The sequence below is a fragment of the Phyllobates terribilis genome, unplaced genomic scaffold, assembly GCF_046119375.1.
Source record: "Phyllobates terribilis strain yellow unplaced genomic scaffold, ASM4611937v1 Scaffold_3__8_contigs__length_932513732, whole genome shotgun sequence".
Lineage (NCBI taxonomy): Eukaryota > Metazoa > Chordata > Amphibia > Anura > Dendrobatidae > Phyllobates > Phyllobates terribilis.
In genome coordinates this window covers 224,462,556-224,486,529 of record NW_027362763.1, presented here as the reverse complement: position 1 = coordinate 224,486,529, position 23,974 = coordinate 224,462,556, and the positions used below count along the sequence as shown (strand labels likewise).

General features: G+C 40.5%; 1 protein-coding gene across 1 annotated transcript in view; it reads left to right on the top strand.

Annotated features, from left to right (window-relative positions):
• Nucleotides 1–18,498, top strand: part of LOC141259129 (mast cell carboxypeptidase A-like) — a 60,667-nt gene extending 42,169 nt beyond the window's left edge. Inside the window, exons 6-11 of the mRNA XM_073674649.1 lie at nt 5,907–6,008; nt 6,234–6,344; nt 9,943–10,033; nt 13,779–13,981; nt 15,986–16,070; nt 18,046–18,498. Coding sequence (XP_073530750.1) covers nt 5,907–6,008; nt 6,234–6,344; nt 9,943–10,033; nt 13,779–13,981; nt 15,986–16,070; nt 18,046–18,233 — 780 coding nt within the window. The 3' untranslated portion in view covers nt 18,234–18,498. The remainder of the gene's footprint in view (nt 1–5,906; nt 6,009–6,233; nt 6,345–9,942; nt 10,034–13,778; nt 13,982–15,985; nt 16,071–18,045) is intronic.
• Nucleotides 18,499–23,974: the final 5,476 nt, after the last annotated feature.

The window sequence follows — 23,974 nt, the reverse complement described above, 5'->3', positions numbered from 1 at the left end:
AGGTTTCCTACTCCTAATACACAGCATCCAAATTGTAACACCAAGAAGGAAATGTCATGAAACTATGGAAATTGCAGGATTGGTAGACATGTTAATGACATGAAAATGATTAAAAAATAAATATATATTTTTTTAAAACATATCGATTCCTTATATTGTGGGGTGACATAGTAGCCAAACCCCTCTAGTCTTCATTCCAGGTACACTAACAGTTTGGCGTTACATTGATTTGGTTGTGGAATCAGGAGTAGGGCCATTTCTCCAAAATATCCCGGGAGCGATTTTTCAACACAACAGCAGCAGGCCACATGTTGCTCGTGCTACTGTGAGCAGCGATCATGGCCTGGACTGTCTCCAGGCTAGTCTCCTATAGAGCAGCAGCAGATATTGATGCCTTGCATGCCCATGTATACTGGGGGTTCTGGTTCCAGGGCCTGACTGTCTCTAGAAATGACATTTCCTAGACTTCAGCTCCAGATAGTTGACATTTACACACTTCCTTTAACACACATTTCCAGAACACTAAAAGCAGAGGTGTCGATGATTCAGTCAAGTGTCGGGACTGTCTGAAAATGTGTTTGCAAAGTTATGCCATCTACACATTGCAAACACAACTCAGATTGTTTTCATTACATGCATTTATCCCCATGCAGCCTATATTTCACACACAATTAGCTCTGCTGTCTACATATCGCAAACACAGCTCACCTATGACCACACTACTTATATTTACACTTCAACTGCCTTTATATTACAAGCACACATAGCTCTTCTGTCTAAACATTGCAAATACCGTGCACACAATACCTGCATTTCCATTTCCCACCTTTGTTGATAACATAGATGTGGCAGCATGCAAGGCTTGCAGCGTTTAGGCAGCAGAGCTATACATGCTGGTAATATATAAGCAGTAAAGGCCCCAATACCATTGGGAACCTGAGCAATGATACAAGGATTTTTTGTTCAAAATTTGCCTGGAGCCCATACACGCATGACAGAGAGCAGGACAATTTCCCCTCTAGTGCATCAATACTCTACATCAGGCGTGAGCAATTAATTTTTCCTAGGAGCCACATGAAAGACTGTGACTGTTGTGGAGACCGAACCATTAGGCTAAAATTAATTCTGCTCAATATTAATAATAACATATTAATTATAATTATTTTATATTAATATTAATTGTATGGCTTAATATTGAGCAGTATTAAGTATACCACATGAGCCCACACACAGCCCCAATATATCGTTAGAGCCCAAACACAGCCCCCTATATATCATAAAACCCCCGACGTAGCCTCCTAAATACAGCATGAACCCCACATATCCTCCTATACACAGTATGAGCCCCCATATAGCCTCCTATAAACCGTATGAGTCCCCACAAAGCCTCCCATGTACAGCACGTGCCCCACATAGCCTCCCATGTACAGCATGTGCCCGTAGCATCTGATACACAGCATATGCCCCACATAGCCTCTGATATACAGCATGGGTGCCCCACATAGCTTCTGATATACTGCATGTGCCCTACGTAACCTCTGATATTCAGCATGTGCCCCACATAGCCCCCTGTATACAGCATGTGCACCACATAGCCTCTTATATGCAGCATGTGCCCCACATAACCTCTTATATACAGCATGTGCCCCACATAGCCTCTTATATACAGCATGTGCCCCACATAGTCTCTTATATACAGCATGTGCCCCACATAGCCACTTATATACAGCATGTGCCCCACATAGCCTCTTATATACAGCATGAGCCCCACATAGCCTTATATACAGCATGAGGACCCCCTATAAACTGACGAGCAAAAGGGTAGCAATGTTTTCATCTTTTGACTTTCAGGCTCCATATCTGACCTTCCACTATTGCTTCGAATGTGAGACTACCATCGTTTTATAGACAATCATCTTGGCTATCTCAGACATAAATTTGACTTGCAACTATTTAGCATATGATTAGTTATGCAGATTCTTGTCATGTCACTGAATTGTTACTGTTTTGCTCCTGGTGGTGGAATAATCTTTTTCTTCCTGTATACTAAAAATTACAACCTGTTCTCACATTCCCTAATAGCTCAGTGTGTTATTAGGTTGATTCCAAGTGAAAGGTCACTGGTTCGAATCAAGGAGCAACCATGAAGATTTCCAAAGAAAAGAGAAACAGCATCATCCAGCTCATTGATCAGTCTCTTGGCCAAGAAAATTGCCAAAATGCATTATGTGAGTGCCATGACGGTTGGAAGAATATGAAATGAAGTCCGTCCATCTATTCAAACGGGAAGAGATGGATGTCCCGGCAAAATATTGGAGTCAACAAGTCTGCTCCTAACAAGGTCTATCAGTTGTGGTTTGACAAACAAAGCAGTGGAGGTGGCTTGTATGCTTCATAATAGTGAGATCACAAATGTCTATGCAAGCACCATGTGACTCACGTTACACAAGTCTGGAATGGTGGTTCAAAAAAAGGTGAAGAAGCCTCGACTTAAAAATAGTCATAAGAAGAGTCGGCTCGAGTTTGGAAAAAAGTACAAAAAGTGAACAGTAGAAGATTGGAAACGGGTGATTTGGAGTGATGAGACGAAAGACAATAGGCTGAGTTTTGATGGGTGCAAATAAATCTGCAGGAAACAAGGGAAAAATGGGCTAAAGTTCGGTGGAGGAAGCCTGATGATATGGGGTTGTTCACAGCCAAAGGCGTTGGATACTTGACCAGGATCGATGGTGGTTTTAATGCTAAGCTATATGTGAGTATTCCACAAGACAAGTTACTTCGTACACTCGAGTACTATGGGTAAGAAAAGGACGACATAGTATTCCAGCAGGACAACGACCCGAAGCATACGTCAAGATTGGCAAAGAAATGGTTCAGTGACAATGAAGTAGAGGTGTTGAATTGGCCCCAACAGTTCCCAGACCTCAACCCAATGGAACACTTGTGGATAGAGTTGAAGAAAAAGCTGTATACATACCCAAGTGAGTCGACCAGTATGCCCCAACTTTGGGAATGTGTAGAAGAGACCTGGGATCAGATTTCCGTCAGGACATGTTTGAATCTGATCGAGAGCATGCCCAGAAGGATTCAGGCAATGTTGAAAGTCAAAGGTGGATTTACAAAATACTAACAAAATAATACAAATTAAAATTTAGATTTTTAGGAGCAAAACAACAGCAATGCAGTGATATGACAACAATCTGGATTACTAATCATGTGCAAAATAGTTCCAAGTCAAATTTATCTATGAGATAGCCAAGATAATTGTTTACAAAATGATGGTAGTCTCACGTTCACATCAGTAGTGGATGGTGAGATATGGAGCCTGAAAGTTAAAAGTTTAAAACATTGTTACCCTTTTGTTCGTCAGCATATACAGTATGAGCCCCACACAGCTCCCTATATACATACAAATATCCCATACACATGAAAAAAAAACACCACATACTCACCTCGCTCCCGTTCTGGCATTCTGTCTCAGCTCCTGTCTCCGATGCACTGACTCTCCGCAGTGCACAGCTGATGCGATGAAATTACATCATGGTGACTGCTAGGTGACACGCTGATTGGTGGAAGATGGAGCCAGCGGCACCATCCTCCACCAAAGTATTCACCACTGTCTGCATCCAGAGGGTGCGGAGAGTTGCAGCAGCGGTTGGATAAGGAAGGGCACAGTGCGACCTAGGGCCTACTGTTTCAGCCCTTCGGCTATCTCAGTCCACGGGTCGGACTGGAACAGTCAGAGGGCCAGATGTGGCCTGCAGGCTGCACTTTGCACAGGTTTGCTCTACATTATTACCTTGAATGATCTCTCTTCAGTGCTGCTGATAGCAATGATATAGTGGCACTGGATAGACTTCTCACGCATAAGGACTGTACTAGGCAGAGAATAATACAGAAAATTACAGCACTAGCTGGGAATCGGGCGGCCCTCCTTGACCCCACAGCCTCATTTGCATAAAGACTCAACATTGCCTTTCTCAAATATATATATATATATATATACATACAGTACAGACCAAAAGTTTGGACACACCTTCTTATTTAAAGATTTTTCTGTATTTTCTTGACTATGAAAATTGTACATTTACACTGAAGGCATCAAAACTATGAATTAACACATGTGGAATTATATACTTAACAAAAAAGTGTGAAACAACTGAAAATATGTCTTACATTCTAGGTTCTTCAAAGTAGCCACCTTTTGCTTTGATGACTGCTTTGCACACTCTTGGCATTCTCTTGATGAGCTTCAAGAGGTAGTCACCGGAAATGGTCTTCCAACAATCTTGAAGGAGTTCCCAGAGATGCTTAGCACTTGTTGGCCCTTTTGCCTTCACTCTGCGGTCCAGCTCACCCCAAGCCATCTCGATTGGGTTCAGGTCTGGTGACTGTGGAGGCCAGGTCATCTGGCGTAGCACCCCATCACTCGCCTTCTTGGTCAAATAGCCCTTACACAGCCTGGAGGTGTGTTTGGGGTCATTGTCCTGTTGAAAAATAAATGATGGCCCAACTAAATGCAAACCGGATGGAATAGCATGCCGCTGCAAGATGCTGTGGTAGCCATGCTGGCTCAGTATGCTTTCAATTGTGAATAAATCCCCAACAGTGTCACCAGCAAAGGACCCCCACACCATCACACCTCCTCCTCCATGCTTCACGGTGGGAACCAGGCATGTAGAGTCCATCCGTTCACTTTTTTTGTGTCGCACAAAGACACGGTGGTTGGAACTAAAGATCTCAAATTTGGACTCATCAGACCAAAGCACAGATTTCCACTGGTCTAATGTCCATTCCTTGTGTTCTTTAACCCAAACAAGTCTCTTCTGCTTGTTGCCTGTCCTTAGCAGTGGTTTCCTAGTAACTATTTTACCATGAAGGCCTGCTGCACAAAGTCTCCTCTTAACAGTTGTTGTAGAGATGTGTCTGCTGCTAGAACTCTGTGTGGCATTGACCTGGTCTCTAATCTGAGCTACTGTTAACCTGCGATTTCTGAGGCTGGTGACTCGAATAAACTTATCCTCAGAAGCAGAGGTGACTCTTGGTCTTCCTTTCCTGGGGAGGTCCTCATGTGAGCCAGTTTCTTTGTAGCGCTTGATGGGTTTTGCAATTGCACTTGGGGACACTTTCAAAGTTTTCCCAATTTTTCGGACTGACTGACCTTCATTTCTTAAAGTAATGATGGCCACTCGTTTTTCTTTACTTAGCTGCTTTTTTCTTGCCATAATACTAATTCTAACAGTCTATTCAGTAGGACTATCAGCTGTTTATCCACCAGAATTCTGCACAACACAACTGATAGACCCAACCCCATTTATAAGGCAAGAAATCCCACTTATTAAACCTGACAGGGCACACCTGTGAAGTGAAAACCATTTCCGGTGACTACCTCTTGAAGCTCATCAAGAGAATGCCAAGAGTGTGCAAAGCAGTCATCAAAGCAAAGGGTGGCTACTTTGAAGAACCTAGAATATAAGACATATTTTCAGTTGTTTCACACTTTTTTGTTAAGTGTATAATTCCACATGTGTTAATTCATAGTTTTGATGCCTTCAGTGTGAATATACAATTTTCATAGTCATGAAAATACAGAAAAATCTTTAAATGAGATGGTGTGTCCAAACTTTTGGCCTGTACTATATATATATATATATATATATATATATATATATATACATATATATATATATATACATATTTGTGGCCAATAATGTAATTAGTTTATTGACTCTAAAGCTTCTAGTAGGATCCCTGTAATATAGACCCTAAAAATACAATATACCCTAACAGAGAATATGGAGAGTACTCTTAGTGAGGAGAAACTCTTTCTTTATATTTACCTTTTATTTCTTTATATTACTTTATTGGTATTAAACTAATGATGTCATTTCTTTCACCTTATAAAGATTGGAAATCAAAAAACTGCCAAGAAAGGAGTCTTCCTAGAATGTGGAATCCATGCTCGGGAATGGATCTCTCCAGCATTCTGTCAGTGGTTTGTAACAGAGGTAATAGGGCAGAAAGTTTTTGAATTAAGAAATAAAAACTGTAAAGTTTCTGCATCTCTCATTACATGTCGTGTGACAGCTTACCTGCTTCATGTTGTTCCTTTGTGGTTTCTCTCATGTTTTATTGAAGTTGTAAAGCCACTGAGGAACGACCTGTGATGTTGTTTTAGATTTTATATATAATGTACATTGAATACAAATATTCATTTTTTACATCCTAACCAGGCAATAAGAACTTATAGAAAGGACAAGGAAATGACCAGGCTCTTGGACAGTTTGACATTTCATGTCTTGCCTGTACTAAATATTGATGGATATATTTGGTCTTGGACAAATGTAAGTATCAGACATGTGAACAATTATCATACATTATATAACATGAAAGAGATAAAATGAAGGACGCTTGAAACTTAGTGGACTGACTCATGGACATTGAACATTGTGACAAACATGAAGAATAGAATACGTTCTATAAGCGTGTACACATAGAGTATAAAGACAAAGTAGGAAATCAGGAATGAAACACTTCAAAGGTGGCAAAGGATCTACAGTATATTTATCCACAAAATTGGTCTTCTAGAGATTCTTGATGAAGTCCATAAACAATGAAGTCCATTACAAACACATTAGAACAACCTATAAAAAGGATACCATAAACAGAATATATAAAAAATGCCCTTTATTAGTATTATACATGCCATATAAAAATATATAATGAAAGAGAAAGATCTAAGCTCTTAATAGCCCACCTCAACGTTTACACAAAAAATAACAACCACCCATGCAAAACATCACAACAGCACAGGTTTTTTATTTTCTCAATAGCAATACAAGGTCCAATAAAATAAGCATACCAATGCATACAGAATGAACACACTAAAGAGGGGTGAAAGCTCATGCCCCCAGAGAAAAAAATGACCAGTTGGACTGCAAGCAGAGATTTCACATACTGCGCTGCAACAGCAACAAATGTAAATATCTCTGTAATGGAGTGTCTCAGCACAAAACAGAAAAGAGAGAGAGCAGAAACGGGGTAGTTCAGGGAGTTTTACGGGTTTAACACATTTTTGGGGAGTAAGTGACAAGTCCTCTTTAATATGTTTATTCTTTAAAATTAGTATGTTTAATCTATTTAACCTAGTATGGATGTGGAAAATTCAAAAAACCTGTGCTCAATTTTTGTTGAGCAAGTCCCAAGTGCTCTTTAATTAAGACCCTATTAAATATTAAGCATGACCCAAATGTAAATCGCAACATCAATAGATAAAAGCACTCCACAAATAATTATCAGAGAGTTGTGATGCAATACTTGTAAGTACGGCTAGTCCACTAGACCCAGTAATGAAATATAACTCAGACTGTACCTGTAGACATTCTGGTATGAATACAAGGAGCTCCTGAAAGACCCTCAAGGTGCATTTCATTATCCAGCCATGACTTCGTCATGAGGTAAGTATACATGTATTAAACAAGGCATTAAATACTGTAGAGTGACGTTCCAATCAGAAATAATGAGGGCACTTCCTCCATGATGTCACACCACAGTAGAAGAAGAGCACAACGGCCAGTGACCTGACATGCGTCACTGTGACTACATTACACCAACAGCTACTATGGCGACGTAGACACACAAGTGGAATCCTTCCACAGCGGTGGGGAAACACATGTGCAGTGTGCGCTCCCACTAGGAAAGTACATAATAAAACAGGAATAAAATGGAGCGCATATATGCAAAAAGAAAAGTCCATTGGTGTCACTATTTTCCATGGATATACATCTGAAAAAGTAATAAAAAAATTGATCCAATATAGATATCTAACAGAATCCATAAATGCAATAATTTCCAAAAATGCAAATACCAAAAATCAACAAAGTTGCAAACATAGAAGATATTGTGCAAAATTATTAGGCAGGTGTGGAAAAAATGTTCCACCGTAAAATAGAAGTGCTAACAGACTATTTCTATCGATTAACAAAATGCAAAGTAAATGAACAAAAGAGAAAATCCAAAGTAAATCAATATTTGGGACTACCCTTTGCCTTCATCAAAGCATGAATGCTTCTAGGTACACTTGTATACAGGATTTGAAAGAATTCATCAGTGAGATTGCGCCAAAGATATTGGAGAACTAACCACAGATCTCCAGTGCATGTAGGCTTGCACAATCCTTCTGTCTTATCATGTAACCCCAGACAGATTAGAAAATGTTGAAATCAGTGCTCTGTAGTGGCCATATCATTGCTTCCAAGATCCCTTGTTCTTTTTTACCATATAGATAGCTTTTAATGACATTGGCTGTATGTTCGGAGTCATTGTCCTGCTGTAGAATAAATTTGGAGCAAATCAGACGCCTCCTTGATAGTATTGTATGATGGATAAGTATCTGCCTGTATTTCTCAACATTGAAGACACCAATAATTTTGACCAAATCCCCTAACTCCATTTATTGAAATGCAGCCTCAAGCTTGAAGTGACCCTTCATCATGCTTCACACTTGCCTGAAGACACTCATTAGTGTACCACTCTCCAGCCCTTCAGCAAACAAACTGCCTTCTATGAAAGCCAAATATATCAAATTCCTATGTTTTGTCTTTGTTTCCATGTCCAAATTATAGTTTTTGACTGCACTTCTTCCATGAAGACCACTTCTTGACGAACTTCTCAAAACAGTAGATGGGTGCAGCTAAGAGCCCCTGGCTGTTGTTAGTTCTGAGCTGATGACACTACTGGACATCGTTCCATTTCTGTTTCTTTCATAAGAACTGCCAAACTGGGATCTTCCATTCATCTGGGGACTCATGAGAAGATGTTGCATGTAATATCATGTTTATAGTCATAGATTTTCTGTTCAAATCAGTAGTAATATCGTCCTTCTGCCTTTTTTTTAATTTAAAAAAATCCAAAAAATCAACGGTGAAAAAATGTTATAAAACAATGACCAATACATGGATTACACAACTACCATCTTATGTACATGGATACCTTAAATGTTATTGTAGTTTCAGAAAAAAAACAAAAAAAGATTTATATAAAGAAAAGTTGTACAATTTTCCAGTATACATTCTGTTTCATGGCTTCTTCAAGCCATTTAATAGGAATCTTAAGTTGTTGCTGCCTGATATTTCACACGCGTTGGCTAACAAACCAAAAGCAAGATGGGTTGGGGGTCAATAATGGCGCAAGTTGCCCTATTTAAATGCCCATATTACTCATTGCCAATTGCCAGTTCTTGTATGTGAAATACTGCTCTGATGCGCTTTATTTCTATTCCTGGCTTTGGATCCTGCTTGTTCTGCTGGATTTGACACCTGGCCTGCCTTACTATTCTTTCTGCCTTACGTTTCTACCTGACGTCTTAGATTTGAACTCAGCACTTAGTTCCAATTTTATCATGATCCTGTTTTTCTGGTTCTGACCCAGTTTGATTATTTCTTTTTCCTCAACTTGTGCCAGTAGCCACACAGTGAACGCAACTCAGGAGTCTCCTGTAGAAAAAATCTACTTGCTCTATAGGAGTAAAAGGGTGAACATCATGGAGTTTTGGGACCTACTAAATTAAATCACTTGTACAAAGTTTGTCCTTGGACTCCTACAGATTTCCTCACAGTATTATAAATGAAACAAAAATAGGAGTTGGTAGAGACTGTCTACCAAATGTCTATTAGGATTAACTTGACATATCATTCTGAAACCACTGCCATGGGCACCAATAATGTGTATCCTACCCCTATATTAATCTAAAACTCAAGATTAAAGTGATCAATTGTTATACATGGAAGTAAATTATTTAAAAAAATTCTTACATGCTGCACAATGTACTTTCAATACACCTGTACAAATTAAAATGTCCTCTCCAACTTCCGTCTTTTTAGTAACAGTTATTCTAAGCTATTTTAGATTTAAGGCAATGCTCATATTTTATAACGACTGCAGGATCGTATGTGGAGGAAGAATCGAGCTCCAACACCTGTTGATAAATGTTTTGGGACAGATCTTAACAGAAATTTCAATGCATCATGGAAAAGTAAGTTACAGATAAATCAATAATGAAAACCAGACCCGTATCACAGTTTATTGCACATTATAGTGAAGATATGGCAACCTCATACATTTTGTGGTGAATGTCTGCCTTACTTTATTCTTTCCATAAATGTCTTAAAGAATACAGTGGGTAAAATAAGTATTTGATGCACTGCTAATTTTGCAAGTTTTCCCACCTACAAAAAATGGAGAGGTCAGTAAGTTTTATTATATGTACACTTCAACTGTGAGAGTCAGAATCGAAAAAAAAATCCAGAAAATCACATTGTATGATTTTCACATAATTAATTTTCATTTTATTGCATGAAATAAGTATTTGATACAATAGAAAACATAACTTAATATATGGCACAGAAACCTTTGTTTGGAATCACAGAGGTTTTCTGAAGTTCTTGACTAAGTGTCCACACAGTTCAGCAGGGATTTTGGCCCACTCCTCCATACAGATCTTTTACAGATCTTTCAGGTTTCCGGGCTATCGCTGGGCAACATTGAGTTTCAGCTCCCTCCATTGGGTTATATTGGGTTCATGTCTGGAGACTGGCTAGGTCAATCCAGGACCTTGAAATGCTTTTTACAGAGCCACTCCTTAGTTGCCCTGGCTGTGTGTTTTGGGTCATTGTCATGCTGGAAAACATAGCCATGACCCATCTTCAATGCTCTTACTGAGGGAAGGAGGTTGTTGGCCAAAATCTCGTGATACATGATCCCATCCATCCTCCATTCAATATGGTGCAGTTGTTCTGTCACCTTTGCAGAATAGCACCCCACAGTATGATGTTTCCCCCACCATGCTTCATGGTTGGGATGGTGTTCTTGGGGTTGTACTCATCCTTCTTCCTCCAAACACAACGAGTGGAATTGATACCAAAAAGTTATATTTTGGTCTCATCTGACCATGTGACCTTCTCCTATACTTCTTGTGGATCATCCAGATAATAATAATAATCTTTATTAATAATAATAAGATGGTCATTGACGAACTTCAAATGGGCATTGACATGTGCTGGTGTGAGCAGGGGTCCTTGCGTGCCCTGCAGGATTTTAATCCATGATGGCGAAGTGTGTTACTAACGGTAATGCTTGAGACTGTGGTCCCAGCTTTCTTCAGGTCATTCAACAGGTCCCCCCGTGTATTTCTAGGCTGATTCCTTACCTTTCTCAGAATCATCCTTACCCAACAAGGTGAGATCTTGCATGGTGTCCCAAACCTAGGAAGATTGACAGTCATCTTGTGTTGCTTCCATTTTCTAATAATTGCATCAACAGTTGTTGCCTTCTCACCAAGCTGCTTGCTTATTGTCCTGTAGTCCATCCCAGCCTTGTGCAGGTCTTCAATTTTGTCCCTGGTGTCCTTAGACAGCTCTTTGGTCTTGGTCATAGTGGAGAGGTTGGAGTGTGATTGATTGAGTGTGTGAACAGGTGTCTTTTATACGGGTAACATGTTCAAACAGGTGCAATTAATACAAGTAATGTAATGAGTGCAGAGTAGGAGGGCTTCTTAAAGAAAAAGTAACAGGTCTGTGAGAGCCAGAATTCTTGAAGGTTGGTAGGTGATCAAATACTTATTTCATGCAACAAAATGCAATTGAATTACCGTATTTTTCGGACTATAAGACGCACACTTTTGGAGGAAAGTGGGGGGTGCGTCTTATAGTCCGAATGTATATGGACTATAGATGGTGGCTGTGGGAGGTGTGGGGGAGCGGCAGTGGCGGTGGAGCGGGCACAGTAGGCAGAAGCTGCCTGCTGCAGTCTACACTGTGCCCGCTACTAAAGAATATGAATATTCACTGCTCTCCACACCCATGGGCGTGTGCAGCACTGAATATTCATTCTCCTTAATAGCGCTCACACTGTACTGCAGCGCGGTTCCTGCTTCGGCCGGCGGTCTGTGTGGCCGCTATTAGAGGCCATGAATATTAACTACAAACCACTCCCATGGGTTTTAGTGAATATTCATGAACTTTAATAGCGGGCACACTGACCGCCAGCTGCTGCAGGAGCCGCGCAGCCATACAGTATGAGCGCTATTGGAGAGAATGAATGGTCACTGCTCCCCACGCACACAGTCCGGGCATGGGGTGCAGTGACTCTTCCGGCACAGCATCTCACAGTGTGAGGGCGCATGGCGTCATCGTCATGCGTGGCTCACACTAAGATCAGTGCTGGCAGCAGAGGAGGACACAGCGCTGGAACACAGGGAAGAAAGGTGAGTAGGACTAGTGTTTACTTTTTTGTGTGCAGCATGGGATGGGGGGGTGCCAAGCATACCAGGAAGAAGGATGAGGGGGATGATAAAAACCAGGAAGAAGGATGAGGGGGACCATACATACCAGGAAGAAGGAGGGGGACCATACATACCCAGAATAAGGATGAGGAGAACCATACATACCAGGAATAAGGATGAGGGGGACCATACATATCAGGAACAGGGATGAGGGGGACCATACATACCAGGAAGAGCGATGAGGGTGGCAATGCATACCAGGAAGAGGGATAAGGGGTGCCATACATACCAGGAAGAGGGATGAGAGATGAAGGGTACCATGCATACCAGGATGAGGGGTTCCATGCATACTTGGAAGAGGGGTGCCATGCATACCAGGATGAGGGGTGCCATGCAACCAGGATGAGGAGTGCCATGCATACCTGGATGAGGGGTGCCATGCATACCAGGGTGAGGGGTGCCATGCACACCAGGATGGGGATCAGGGGGTGTCATGCATACCAGGAAGGGGATGAGGGGTGCCATGTATACCAGAATGGGGATGAGGGGTGCCATGCATAACAAGATGGGGATGAGTGGTGGCATGCATACCAGGATGGTGGATTGGGGTGCCATGCATACCAGGATGAGGGGGGCCATGCATATCAGGATGGGGATGAGGGGTGCCATGCATACCAGGATGGGAATGGGGGCCACGTATAACAGGAAGGAAGGGCCATCTATACTAGGATGGAGGATATTAACAGAATTGGGGGACATTACCCCTATACCAGTGTCAGCAGCAGACCCCCTCCACCATAACAGGGCATCATGACCACATTTTTTGCTTAAATTTTTTGTTTCTATTTTCCTCCTTTAAAACCTAGGTGCGTCTTATGGTCCATTGCGTCTTATAGTCCGAAAAATCTGGTATTTAAAAATCAAACAATGTGATTTTCTTGTTTTACTTTTTAGATTCTGTCTCTCACAGTTGAAGTGTACCTACAATAAAAATTACAGAGCTCTCCATTCTTTGCAAAATCGGCAGTGTATCAAATACTTATTTTCCCCACTGTTTGAGATGACCACTAAAGGGAACCTGTCAAGACAATTTTACTATTGAAACAAGTGGTATGACTGTAGGTCATGACAATAAAAGTGATATCTGTTTTGTAGTAATCAAATGTAACAGTGTTGAGAAACCAAGTTTTTAAAGCCACATGCAGATTAACTAAAAGTGCGTATGGGGTGTGTCAATAAACTCTGAGTGGAACAATATGCTCAAATGGTCTTCTGGGCTAATTTGCTTGTGGCTTCAAAGCTTTATTCCTGAAACATTGGATTACTAGGAAAGTAGTATCATTTTTTTGCTGTACTAGAATATATACAGCCATACTATTACTTTCAATAGTAAAAAATATCATCCTGACAGGTTCCCTTTAATAAAAAATAAGTCAATTTTAAAGCAGAAATTTACAGTTATACATAAACATCACTGATACGCGTCTTTCTCATGCAGATGAGGGCTTTGATGGTGAGCCATGTGGTGAAAGCTACGCTGGAACTGCTCCCGAGTCTGCACTTGAAATAAAAGCTCTTACTGCGTATATTCGTGAAAATCTTCAATCATTGAAAACTTACATAAGTGTTCACTCATTCTCGCAATTATTATTATATCCCTATGGATATACAGAAGAAGCACCACCAAATCACGAAAAACTGGTAGGTCCAAATGTGGAACTGGTGACCAATGTATTTGTCATCTCATTATAAAGTCATTTATTGCAACAGATTACCTTCCCTATGCGTCCAACTTTCATGACTTTTCTGTTAGCAAATGCTTGTATTTCTTATATTCCATCACTTCTGGAGCATGACTTTTTCCTCTGTTATTCCTCCTGGAAATGTATAAATAAATGAATAGCGGGGTAGAGTACCCTTGTTAATAAGACAGCTTTGACGCTTGAGCAGAAGCAAATTCCTTTGAGCAGAAAGATCAACAGCACCAGTATTTCATGGGGAAATAAACAAATTGTCCCTTCAGAGAGGAAGAGGACTAGAACTCTAGTGCCACCTATAGGAAGTAGCAATCCTAAAAGTCAATATCGACCCTTTAGCAAGCATTGTCACATGACTTAGGATAATAGCCAAAATCAAAATCTCAATTTACAGACACTGTTACTTGGGGTACTGCCGCTCATCAGTGCAATGTGTGGGATCTAGTTTGGCTGGGTGAGAGGCTTGACATGTCACTCTCCGCAAGGAGAAACGTTACCCCTTGGATGAGGAAATAAACAATTTACTAAAAGGTTTTATTTACCAAATGAGGCTACTCCATTTTTTTCTAGCTAACTGGGCTACTATCACTTTTTATTCAATGAATACAAATGACTGATTAAAGGATATACAGTTGTTAGGACTTACAGCAATCAGTGGTGATCTGTGGGGGAGTCTGGAAGCAAGTCATCATTTCCCCTGCAGAGCATTCACAGGAGACCTACAGCATCACATGGGATCTAATGCAACTTATGGCCCATTTAGATGAGCCAATAATCATCGGAAAAGCAGTTATAGGAACCCTCGTTCCCAATCATCAGCCCATCTTAAAAGACTGGCAATAACCCGATGAAAGAGCAAAATCTTTGCTTATCAGGTGCAATGATATTTATACATACATAATACTCATCATCGACCCATGCAAACATATAGTGTATGTGCTGCCGGTAACATGAAATTATATGGGGACAGAACTATCATATTTGCAATCATACTTTCACCATTAATGCTTCATAGACTTGTGTAAATAACCAATAAATGATCGCCAGTCACCTGTAACAGCCTGTCTAGATGGTCTATAATGGACATCCAACTCTCTGCTCTTGCTTATAGATGAAGATCTTATTCTTCTGGCTTATCCAAATTTGATTAAAAGAGAAAACAAGTATAAAACAGGAATGCCTCTCATAGATAAAAACTGATCTTACAAAAACATAATTAAACTCTTTAATATGGCCTCAATTCAAAAAATGTCTATGGAGCCTGGTGTAAGTCTTTTGGGGCTAGTTCTCTCATCCTATCCTCACAAAGTTAGCCTTCAAGAGATAACACAGCTACAACATCGAACTCTTCCTATAGTTAGTTGATCTTCATAAGCACTCACCAACCTCTACTTCACAGGGACTTTCCTATCAGCAATCTGTCTTCTTTTCCACTGTTTGTAAGTCTGCTGATCATCTATCCTGCTAAGTGAACAGTGTACAATAGTGCAGACTGTCAAAACTGTCGTTAAAAAGCTTTTATTATTAAAATCCAGTGGAGCACAAATCACATATGGGTTTCGCTGTCACTGGCTTCTTCTGGGGAATCCGCTGGAATCAGTGAAATATACCCTTTCTGCGGGGGAAAGCAATAGAAGACAAATGACAGTAATCTCCTGTAGATCATCTCCCCTGTGAAGTAGGGTTGGCGAGTGCTTGTTACAAAGATCAACCTTAATTTAAACTAACTGTGGGAAGAGTTCAATGTTCCCATATTGAATATCATTTTAAAGTTTATCTTACAAAAGTATCAGTGATGTCTCTGACAATCAATCATGGATTAGGCGAGTGCTGATGGTAAGCCTTCAATAGACAATGCCATTTGGATAAAATTAAGGGTTTTCTCTGCTTCCTGCTGCACCCATAGCTTGTATATGCATCTTCATATTTCATGTTATTTCTTTTACAGGAACAAATAGCAAAATCTGCAGTGAAAGCACTTCACAGTTTATACAACACCACCTATACATACGGATCCATTTACACCACAATCTGTGAGTTTACGCCAATGTTAACAGATATGAAGATAAAATGACATTTACAATAGTCAAATATCCCAGGTTACAATTACAATGGGAGACGGGACACGTCAAGGATTAAGGTTTCACATTTTATGACTTCTGTGGTTGACTTCAAGCGTTTTTTCCATAAACTTGCTCTGACTGGTTTTCTGATTGTCAATCGCACATGATTTTTGACTAAGTCAAACTCGTGTAACAACTGTGCCACAACCACACATCTCTCCCAGTCTGTGCACTCAGTAAGAATTGCAATATATTCTGCACTTTTTCTCGGTTAGAAGAGAGTATGGAGACCTCTTGCACACATTTGTAAAGACGTTTGTAAAAAATACAGACCTGAATCTCCAGTGTTTTTCATAACATTTTTTATAACTAGTACAGCATTGCATTTGGGACATGATTTTTTCAAGTGCCATAGATAAAACCATAGGAAAATGTCCCACCCAAAATCCCCCACCCAGAGCATATTAAATCTTTTCCTATTCTGGATGATCTTCATGTATTCGGTCTAGTGTTCCTCAGCAGCGCACCACGACAGCAGATCCGTTGGTAACAGTCAGCAGCACACCACAACAGCAGATCCGTTGGTAACAGTCAGCAGCACACCACAACAGCAGATCAGTTGGTAACAGTCTGCAGAACACCACAACAGCAGATCAGTTGGTAACAGTCTGCAGAACACCACAACAGCAGATCAGTTGGTAACAGTCAGCAGCACACCACAACAGCAGATCAGTTGGTAACAGTCAGCAGCACACCATAACAGCAGATCAGTTGGTAACAGTCAGCAGCACACCACAACAGCAGATCAGTTGGTAACAGTCAGCAGCACGCCACAACAGCAGATCAGTTGGTAACAGTCACCAGCACACCATAACAGCAGATCAGTTGGTAACAGTCAACGGCACACCACAACAGCAGATCCGTTGGTAACAGTCAGCAGCACACCACAACAGCAGATCAGTTGGTAACAGTCTGCAGAACACCACAACAGCAGATCAGTTGGTAACAGTCTGCAGAACACCACAACAGCAGATCAGTTGGTAACAGTCAGCAGCACACCACAACAGCAGATCAGTTGGTAACAGTCAGCAGCACACCACAACAGCAGATCCGTTGGTAACAGTCAGCAGCACACCACAACAGCAGATCAGTTGGTAACAGTCAGCAGCACACCATAACAGCAGATCAGTTGGTAACAGTCAGCAGCACACCACAACAGCAGATCAGTTGGTAACAATCAGCAGCACACCACAACAGCAGATCCATTGGTAACAGTCAGCAGCACACCACAACAGCAGATCAGTTGGTAACAGTCAGCAGCACACCACAACAGCAGATCAGTTGGTAACAGTCAGCAGCACACCACAACAGCAGATCAGTTGGTAATAGCATATGATAATAAGCTGACAGGTAGTCATTTCTGAATATGTTCAAACTGCATTATTGGTCTCCATTTAACATATTTACAGGGAAAAGTTCCTGATGGATATGTCAAATGGAGGTCTTAGCAGATGGTTCAGTGGTGACAACGTCATTCATCCCCCATAAGCTATAATGGAAGCTATATATAGAGTATACTCTACGTCATGACAAGCTATATATATTAGCATATTAATAGCATTCATCACCCATAGCCTACCAAGAAAGAAAATCATTCCTCCCTGTAGACATTTATTGTAGACTTTTTGGAATGGGATAGCGTAGTCTACTACATTATTCCATACCTTTTTTGTGGAAGACAGATGTACACCGGTGGCACAGAGACAAAAGAAAAACACTCTTCTGTCCTGACACATTGGGAAAAGCCCATTATATGTAACCTGGCTTATTTTAATTAAATGAAATACTCCCTTTGGCTTCAGAAAACATTATCATATGAAAGTTACATATTGCTAGGTATATACGTACCATATAATTGTTATTAACTAATCATATCTGTTTCTAGATCCAACTTGTGGCTCTTCTATCGACTGGACTTATGACGAAGGCATTAAGTACTCATTTGGCTTTGAGCTGCGTGATGAAGGTCAATATGGTTTTCTGCTTCCTGAACATGACATAGAACCAACCTGCATGGAGACCATGTTGGCTGTGAGAAACATAGCTAGCTATCTCATTGATCGAGATATTTAAGATCATGTACGATGCAAGAAGGCGCATCGCTTCATTTTACGCATCACTTTAAAGCTTTCGCTTTTTATTCATATTCATTCAAATGATATAAGAGAATAATTTTATTATTTTTTATGTTGTAGCATGAGCTGAGAATAATCACCTTCAATATTTTCTTTGTTTCTTTTGTACCAAAGTTGTGGCCTTTCCATGGCAATTTTTTCAGTATATGAAATGTATTATCTTCGCATTACAGCATAATGCATATTAAAGGTTTTCTCGGAAATTTCAGAATTTTAATTTCTAATGTGCATTTAATGAAAAGTAAAGTCACTTAGCAATCCAATGTGTGCATTAAAGGAGGTTTCCCAAAAAGTTATCCCTTATGCAAACAGGGATGGGAGATAACTGACTGATATCCGTGGGTGCCATCAATCTGCAGAGTCTATCTGAATGGAGAATTCTGAATGCAGTTGTTATTATTCACCTACATTTGCTGTGGTGACAGTGACGTATATCTAAAAATTATGACATTACTAAGTTTTGTGATGTAGCCGATTTGTCAATTAAGTATATTCTTTATACCTCACTGGCACTGCCAACATGACATGCTTACAGTACAGGTCTTCAGACCATGGAGACTAATTATTCTGAAAGGAAAGTCCCTTTAAATGACAGAGATCACATGTACAACTGTCACAATATACTGTCATGCTTATCATTATCAAGAGATTCATGGATAATATTCTTCAGTTCAGTTTTCCGCTTTAGCTTATCAGTTCTTTAATAGATAAGTATTGTGACCAACAGTTTTAAAACCGTAACTTACTCGAGTAATGATCATATTTCAGTAATCGCACCCTGTTATAAGACCTTAAGCAAAACTTTAGAGAGCAAATTTAAAAAAAAAATTACTAGTGCAAAATGAAGTGAACGCATTTATTAACCTCTTCATCAGAGGAATCAACTTTTTTTTACCTTGTTAGAAACATTTAACTTTGATAGATGGCCGGAAATGTAGGAGACATATGACATAGACAGATGATGCTCCAAACCTAGTCATGAATGTGCTCCCGCACACACACACCTTAACCCCTTAAGGACGGACGATTTTTTGTTTTTGCAATTTTGTTTTTTCCTACTCTTATTCCAAGAGCCATAACTGTTATCATTTTCTGTCGACATAACCTTGTGAGGGCTTGTTTTTTGTGGGACAAGTTGGACTTTTGAATAACACAATCCATTTTATCATAGGATGTACTTGAAAGAAGGGAAAAATATTCCAAGTCTGGCAAAATAGCAATAAAAAAAATGCAATTCCACAATGTTTTTTGGGAGGTTTTATTTACAACGTTCATTTTATGGTAAAAATAACCTGTAAGTATGATTCTCCAGGTCAGTACAATTACACAGATACTAAATCTTCATAGTTTTTGTTTTACTTAGGTAGTGACATTTTTTTTAATAAATCTGTAAAAAAAAATTGCTTGTGCCGTCACTTTCCGAGAGTTATAACAATTTAAATTTTTGGGATATGGAGCTGTGTGTGGGTTTGTTTTTTGCGCCCAAAGCCAATGTTTTTATTGATATAATTTTGGGGTAGATACATATTTTTATCACCTCTTTTTTACATTGTTGCATCAACCGAAAAAATGTAATTCTGGCATTTTGATTTTTTTTCCTCATCACGCTGTTTACCGATCAGGCTCATTTATTTAATATTTTGATAGAACGGACTTTTATGAATGTAACGATATCAAATAAGTGCATTATTTTTATTTTTTCTATGACTTATTTTTTAATGAGGGAAAAAGGGGTGTGATTTGAACCTTTTCTATTTTTTTTTCTATTTTTTTTACTTTTTACTGTATTTGTTAGTCTCCTTGGGGACTTGATCATCTGATCGCTTGAGCTATACAGAGCAATACAAAGGTATAGCAAAAATTATCGTCTCCTATGAACACTAGCTATGGGCTGGCATTCTTCAGTAGACCCCTGGCCGGCATGGCAACCCATCGGCGCCTCACGATTACGTCACGGGTGCGCCAATGAATGGTGCATCCCCTGCTGGCATACTGCTTCACTCCACTCCACCTGTAGTTATTACAGGCAGATGATGGCTGATTATTACAGCCAACAACTGCAGGCAAAGATGCGAGCTCGGCTTGCAAGCCTGCATGAAAGGTTGAGAGGTGAAATAGACATAAGTATATCGTTAAGAGGTTAATGTTATATATGTTTCTGTTTCCATGCGGAAATATTTTTTTTTAGCAATTCTATACTTTTTTAAGCAATTGCTCTATGGGTATGTTTTTACATATGTAATATAATCATCAAGATTGACATTAATTAATAATATTTCTGCTCCAATTTATGATAGTATCTTACACAGTGGCTTGAAAAAGTATTCATACCCCGTGAACATTCCACCTTTTTTCACGTTACACTCATAAACTTAAATGTCTTTTATTGAGATTTTTTTGTGAGCAGAAAGTAGCAATGCAAGTATTTGTGAAGTGTAAAGGAAATGAAAATTGTGACGTGAATTTGAATTTAGTCTGATACCCCTAAATAAAATCCTTAGTGAGTCCAATTGCCTGCAGAAATCAGATAATTAGAAAATTCAGTCTACCTGTGTGTAATGTATTCTCAGTATAACTACGGCCGTTCTGTGGAGGCCTCAGAGTTTTGTTTGAGAACATTAGTGATCAAACAGGATCATGAAAACCAAGGAACACACCAGACAGGTCAGGGATAAAGTTGTGGACAAGCGTAAAGCAGGGTTAGGTTATACAAAAAAAAATAGCGCAAGCTCTGAACATCTCAAGGAGCACTGTTCAATCCATCATCCAAAAATGGAATGAGAATGGTGTGATGCCCTGCTGTGCATGGAGCCACAGATCCTGGAGGGGTGCATTTCAGGATTACTCCACAAGAGGCCCTCAGAGCATGCACACACCTCCACCCTACCTCAGACCACCAGAGGGAGCCCGGATAGGGATAAAAATACGGAGGGTGGAGCTAGGCTGAGTCAGTCTGTTAGTTAGTTCTCCTCAGGAAGTGAGTGGAGACAGAACAGTCTGGAGTCCACAGCCAGTTCCTGCAGAATGAGACACAGAGAAACAGGTCAGTCTGCAGTAGAGCTCAGTCAGACTCAAGCAGCTCGAGTTAAGGGAGCTAGGAGCGTTGCTGACGCTCAGAGAGCAGCAGAAGAGGCAGCCAGCTAACTGCCAGTGTGTATAGCCTAGTGAGGGCCCGAGTAGGCTGAAGGCTAGAGGAATGAATAGCATTGGGGGCAGAGGAGCTTTACCAGCTCACCCTTTGAACCATATACCGGACACCGGGTCCGAGTCTGCAGGGATTCTTTACACCCAGCAGAAGACAACCAGAACCGCTGGCAAACTACATGTTCCAGGTATACGAAACGCTGACTGTTATACCAGGGTCAGGAGTTACCGAGGCCCCATATACCAGGGAGTGTGTACTCCAACAGAAGGCCCTACCACAGGATCAGCCGATGCAGAACAGAGACTAAGTTAGGCCTAGCTCCAGGCAGGCCAGAGACTAGCACTAAGCAGTGAAGAAACAGGAGGCCCTACACCTGCTCACTGGGGAGAGTCCTGCAGTGCACCCCTCACCCTACAGTGCTCCGGACGGTACCTGCATTTCCACCAGTAAAAGGTACAGTAGCAAACCGTGTGTGTGTGTCCCCTGTCCTTCCTTGGACCCGGCTAGGTCACCGCCAAATCGTGCACCTCGTCAAACATCACTGCCCTGAGGCCTAGCTCCACCTGTGGGGAGCTACACCATCAAAGCTGCCGTAACACCGGCCTCAGTGGACTGCCGCAGCACTGGTGATCCTCACCAGACACCACAGGTGGCATCACGAACTTTGACATTTCATTTTCCCCCTTTTTTAAGAGAGACCCCAGGGTGAGACCCCGGGAGCCGACCACCGCGACATCCCCCAAGACCAAGCATTAAGGCCCGGGCGCCGAGTAGTCCCCATCCCCTGGGCGCCACAATGGCACAACTGAAAACCTAAAAATACATGGCCTGCTACCTAAACTGATATTTCAAGCAAGGAGAGCATTAATTAGTGAAGCAGCCAAGGGGCCCATGGTCACTTTGGAGGAGCTGCAGAGATCCTCAACTATTAGTCGTATACTCCAAAAATCTGACCTTTATGGAAGAGTAACAAGAAGAAAAGCATTTTGGAAAGCAAGCCATAAGAAGTCCCATTGGCAGTTTGCAAAAAGCCATGTAGGGGACACAGCTAGCATGTGGAAGAAGGTGCTCAGGTCAGAGAACTTTTGGGGCTAAATGCAAAATGCTATGTGTGGTGGAAAAGTAACAGTGTACATGAAATTATCTGGGTCTGGGTGGGAGTCTTATTATTGAAACCACTAAGGGTAGCACAGGCAGGTAGCGCAGACATTGGGAAGCCAGTAGTCGGTACATAGGAACAGCAGGATAGAGGAGCAACAGGTAGCATTGTCAGTGTGAATCCATCAGTAAAGGGAAACAGCAGTATAGTAAGGAGGAGCAGCAGGTAAAGTTATCAGTGGGAAGCCAGAGGTTGATACACGGTAACAGCAGTCCAATATGGAGTAGCAGCAAATGCAGTGAGAGAGCTTGACTAAAGATTGGAAGTGCAATAATCTTGCAAGGCCAGGCTTAACTAGAGTGTTGAATCAGGAAACTACAAAGTAGAGTCAATCAGGTACAACACAGGTACTGGTAGCTGAATTAGCAAGCAACTGTCCAAAGAGCTGAATAATTCAAAGGAAAGAGCTGCTGCCTAGTACATAGGAATCACTAGGTTCGAGTCCTGATAGCACATCACTCTAAAAAACCATCCCCACTATCAAACATGGTGGAGCAGCATCATGCTATCGGGATGCTTTTCTTCTGCAGGGACAGGAAAGCTGGTCAAGGTTCATGAGAACATAGATGGTGTTGCACACAAGGCAATCCTGAAGGGAAATCTGTTAGGATATGTTCACACATCATGGTTTTTTCAGCATTTTTTGATGCATTTTTTATGCAAATTGTCAGCTGCAATTTATACTCTACAAATACTTGCTACCTTGTGTTGGTCTATCCCATGAAATCCAAATAATAAACATTTAAGCTTGTAACGTGGAAAAAATGTGGAAAAGTTCACAGGGTATGAATACTTTTTCAAGGCACTGTATATGTTTATTTGTTATGACATTCCAAATATTTTTTAATTATTATTATTATTATATAATTTATTCATATAATTTTTTTTTATATAATATAGTAGAATTTCCAGTCTGTACACGAGACAATTTAAATTAACTGTTTGTTGTTTCTATGTGTGGTTAAAAAGTTTGTTTCCAACTAATATGAATCCCACATACAGTGGGGAAAAAATATTTAGTCAGCCACCAATTGTGCAAGTTCTCCCACTTAAAAAGATGAGAGAGGCCTGTAATTGACATCTTAGGTAGACCTCAACTATGAGAGACAAAATGAGAAAACAAATCCTGAAAATCACATTGTCTGATTTGGAAAGAAATTTTTTTCAAATTTTGGTGGAAAATAACTATTTGGTTAATTACAAACAAGCAAGATTTCTGGCTCTCACAGACCTGTAACTTCTTTTTTAAGAGGCTCATCTGTCCTCCACTCATTACCTGTAGTAATGGCACCTGTTTGAACTTGTTATCAGTATAAAAGACACCTGTCCGCAACCTCAAACAGTCACACTCCAAACTCCACTATGGTGAAGACCA